Source organism: Microtus ochrogaster, chromosome 5, assembly GCF_000317375.1.
Source record: "Microtus ochrogaster isolate Prairie Vole_2 chromosome 5, MicOch1.0, whole genome shotgun sequence".
Classification (NCBI taxonomy): domain Eukaryota; kingdom Metazoa; phylum Chordata; class Mammalia; order Rodentia; family Cricetidae; genus Microtus; species Microtus ochrogaster.
Window position 1 is genome coordinate 51706983 of NC_022012.1, and position 3980 is coordinate 51710962.

A 3980-nucleotide genomic window follows, 5' to 3' on the forward strand; every position below is an offset into this window, starting at 1 on the left:
AAAAAAAGAATATATTTAGTTTGTAAGTAGCTGTCTTCTATAGGGTCTGTATCATTTTTCATCCCTTACACTGTGAATGAAAGTGTCTCTTGTTCTACATCCTCACTAACATTTCAAGCATTAACATTTTGTAACTCACAGATCCTCCTGCCTCTGCCTTCTGAGTTGGGATTAAAAGTGTGTTTACTTTAGCTTTAGTCTGCTTATTTGCTAATGACTGGTGAGCACGTTTTTCATGGTAGAAATTGTTTTGTAATAGCATACTTTTTAAACTTGACCAGCATATTTCTTCCTTGATACTTACCCACAGGAGTTAAAATATATATAACTAAAATATATATATAACTGGTTGTAATTCAAGGTAACTGTAGGGTGGGGTGGTTGGTTTTTGGAACTTGAACTTTTTGGAAATATTTAGAGAATTTGTTTTTTTTATTTTAGGTAAAAGTGCTTTTTGTTCGCAACCTTGCCAATACTGTAACAGAAGAAATTTTAGAAAAGTCATTTAGTCAGTTTGGGAAACTGGAACGAGTGAAGAAGCTAAAAGATTATGCTTTTATTCATTTTGATGAGCGAGATGGTGCTGTCAAGGTAAACAAGTGGTAAAAATTTCCTAGGCATCTAAATTAAATCAACAATTTTAGTCATAAAATCAGCATGCTTTATAAATTGAAGGCAAAGTTCAAGTTATGAAATTCATTCAAGCAAAACTTTATTATTGGTTTTACCCAATTTCTTAAATAAAAATTGTGAAGATGAGGATCTTTAAATCCCATCCATGTTTTATCTAATTATCTGAGGCTTTCAGAGCTAATGTTAAGTATTTTTTTTTAAGTTTTAATGTTTGAAAGGCCTTTTTTCATATTGATCATTTTTTTTAAAGGCTATGGAAGAAATGAATGGTAAAGACTTGGAGGGAGAAAATATTGAAATTGTTTTTGCTAAGCCACCAGATCAGAAGAGAAAAGAAAGGAAAGCTCAGAGGCAAGCAGCAAAGAATCAAATGTGAGTAAAATTTGTATAATTTAAAGAAAATTGTAAACATAATTTTGATATATTTTGTATCACTGAAACATTAAGTACCTTTTGAAAACAACCTGAATTGAGAACTTTGGGTAATAGAGAAATGGCAAGGATCTAAATAAATATTTACAAAGGTCTTGCTGTTGAGCATATTTGGTAATTCCTAGTAGCTGATAATTGAGCAAAGGGAAGCAGAGTCTTTAATGTTACTGTATAATTCATATTAGTGATCTATATGACAATATTGTTGGCAAAAGATGGGGATTCCTCATCCCAATTTTTTTATCTTCATTTATTTTTTAAATAGTGAGTGCTCACTGTGTATCATTCTCTAGCCAGACTAGCCTTGAAATCAGAGAGTGCTATCTGCTTCTCCAAGTGCTGGGATTAAAGGTGTGTGCCACCATGCCTACATGAGAATTTCTTCTCAGAGAGTTGTAGACTATTCTGTCTTTTATTAGGTTGTTACCTTTACACCAAAGAGATACAGAGATTCATTTAACATATACCTCATTACTCAGATTTCATATGATGGTGAATAGACCTTGTGAAATGGGGATAGATAGTAAAATAAAATATTAAACAAGTTACAGTCGTTGAAGAGATGGCTTAGCATCAGTTAAGGGTGTTTGCTGTTTGCTGCTCTACTAGAGGGCCAGAATTGAGTCTCTTAACATACACATCTGGAAACTTAGAACCTCCATAACTCTAGGTTAACTCTGATGCTCCTCTGGGCAGTTTTATTTATGTACACTTGTGCATACATAAACATATACAATAAACTATTGAAAATAGATGTGTGATGAATTATATTAATTGGAGACACTTTTATAGAGTATCTACAAGGAGGTGTGTGTGTGTGTTAAGGTAATAGAGGGATCCTCAAGATTCCTTGGGGGTAAGAAAACCTGTTGATTATTCCTTCAGATAAGGAAAATCTGTTCCTTATCCCTTCACACATGAAGCATAATGCCTGTTGATGTACAAACAAAATAAACCTTCGTAAAAAGAAAAAAAAATAGGTGCTAGAGAGGTGATGACTCACTGTCGTCTTGCGAAACTTGATTCAATTTCCAGGGTACTGGAAATTGTAGGACACCAGCAGAAGTTGGCCTTTGGTTTTGTTCAGTGTGCTGGACCATGCCCTCTTATGATGTACAGAAAACCACATGTCTTTATAAAAAGGAAAGGGAAACATTGAGTCTTAAGAAATGAAGATAGCACTTTACAAATTGTTAGGGATAAAGACGGTAATTGCTGTTTAACATAAAATCAGTATTTACTCACTCACTCACTCACTCACTCACTCACTCACTCACTCACTCACTCACTCACTCACTCACTCACTCATTCATGACAGAGTTCCTTTGTGTAGCAAACTTGGTCTGTAGGCCAGGCTGGCCTTGAACTCTTGGGTCCCCCGGATCTGCCTCCTGGGATTAAAGGTGTGGTCCACCATATTAGTTACAAGTATTTAATTAAGGACAGCTTTCTGTGAGTAAAGGAAGATCCTTTTTACATATGCCTGTTATTTCATAATTAAAGAAGTGACCACATTCTTGTACACATAGTTAAATGTCTAGTGGATGGATGGTAAGTTCAGGGCCTTAATCTCAAATACTAACTAAGTAATTTGCTATCAAATATATTTTTTCAGATATCTCATGAAACAGTTATCATTGTGATCTTTATTTTTGTTTAAGATCTAAAGAAGTGAGCTGTATTGTTTTGGTGGTTGAAGCCTAAAAAAAGAAAAGAGTTTTTTATAGTCTCAATACTCAAATTCTTGAATATTTTAGTCTGTATGTAATAAAAGTAATATTTTGATACTTCCCTTTAGAAGACAATTAGAGATTATTAAAGTGATACCAGATATAAGTATCAGAAATTATTCCAGATTGGGATTAGAGAAATTACATTTTTGACTTGGTAAAACCTATAACATATTTGAATGTTCACATTGCATCTTAGTCTTTTACTCAGTTTTAGATGATAAAATTCTTGATGCACAGATTTCAACTTGTCTAAGATCAGTTATTGAAGAGATGGCATTGAACTAAGGCAGTGGTTCTGGCCCTCTGTTTTTTTGTTATGGACATTTTAGGTTTTTAATTTTTTTTGATTATAAGACAGTATCAACATCTCCCAGCTTTTTCTAGGAAGCAATAGCACCCACTTACATCCCTAGACGTGGTAGGAGTTGGAATGGAACCATTATCCTTTGTGAGAATTATTGCATAGATTAGCTGCTTGGTTTGTGTTCCTTAAGTCAGAAAAAGATAATTTACTACTCATTATGCCAGAATAAAAAAAATCATACTCTATCAAGTCAGGTGGTGGTACACACCTTTAATCCCAGCACGTGGGAGGCAGAGGCAGGTGGATCTCTGAGTTTGAGGCCAACATGGTCTACAGAGTGAAATTTGGATCAGCTAGGGGGTACACAGAGAAGAAATCCAAAATTGAAGGAAAAAAACAAAAAATAGCAACAAAAAATATAAACCATCAAAAAAGGTCGGTCTGAAAACCCTTTGTGTCAGAATAGTGGGTTTTATTTTAAGATTTATTTATGTATACAGTGTTCAGCCTCCATATATGCCTGCATGCCAGAAGAGGGCCCCAGATATCATTACAGATGGTTGTGAGCCACCATGTGTATTGCTGGGAATTGAATCAGGACCTCTGGAAGAGCAGTCAGTGCTCTTAACCTCTGAGCCAGCTCTTCAGCCCCTAGTATTGTGTTTTTTATGTGTTTATGTTGGAATAGGAAAATGCTTTTATGAATTGAGTGTTAAAAGGGAAATTATTTCTGGAGTTGGTGAGGTAACCAAGCAAGTAAGTTACTAGCTGTCAAGTTTTCAAATCAGGTTCTGTCTGTCCTAGGACTCCATCCACTGGTGGAAGGAGAGAATCAACCATCTCTCAGAAATTGTTTTCTTCTTTTTTTTTTTTTTTTT

The 3980-nt window shown here is 34.6% G+C and overlaps 1 protein-coding gene across 8 annotated transcripts in view; it reads left to right on the forward strand.

Moving 5' to 3' along the window:
- The window catches only part of Syncrip (synaptotagmin binding cytoplasmic RNA interacting protein), a 39447-nt gene that overhangs the window by 25423 nt on the left and 10044 nt on the right, over positions 1 to 3980 (forward strand). For all 8 annotated transcript variants that reach the window (XR_001228922.2, XR_001228923.2, XM_013346379.1 and 5 more), the window contains 2 exons: positions 442 to 591; positions 884 to 1005. Coding sequence is in view for 6 of the 8 variants with exons in the window: in XM_013346379.1 (XP_013201833.1) it covers positions 442 to 591; positions 884 to 1005 (272 nt within the window). In the remaining 2 variants the exon portion in view is untranslated. The remainder of the gene's footprint in view (positions 1 to 441; positions 592 to 883; positions 1006 to 3980) is intronic.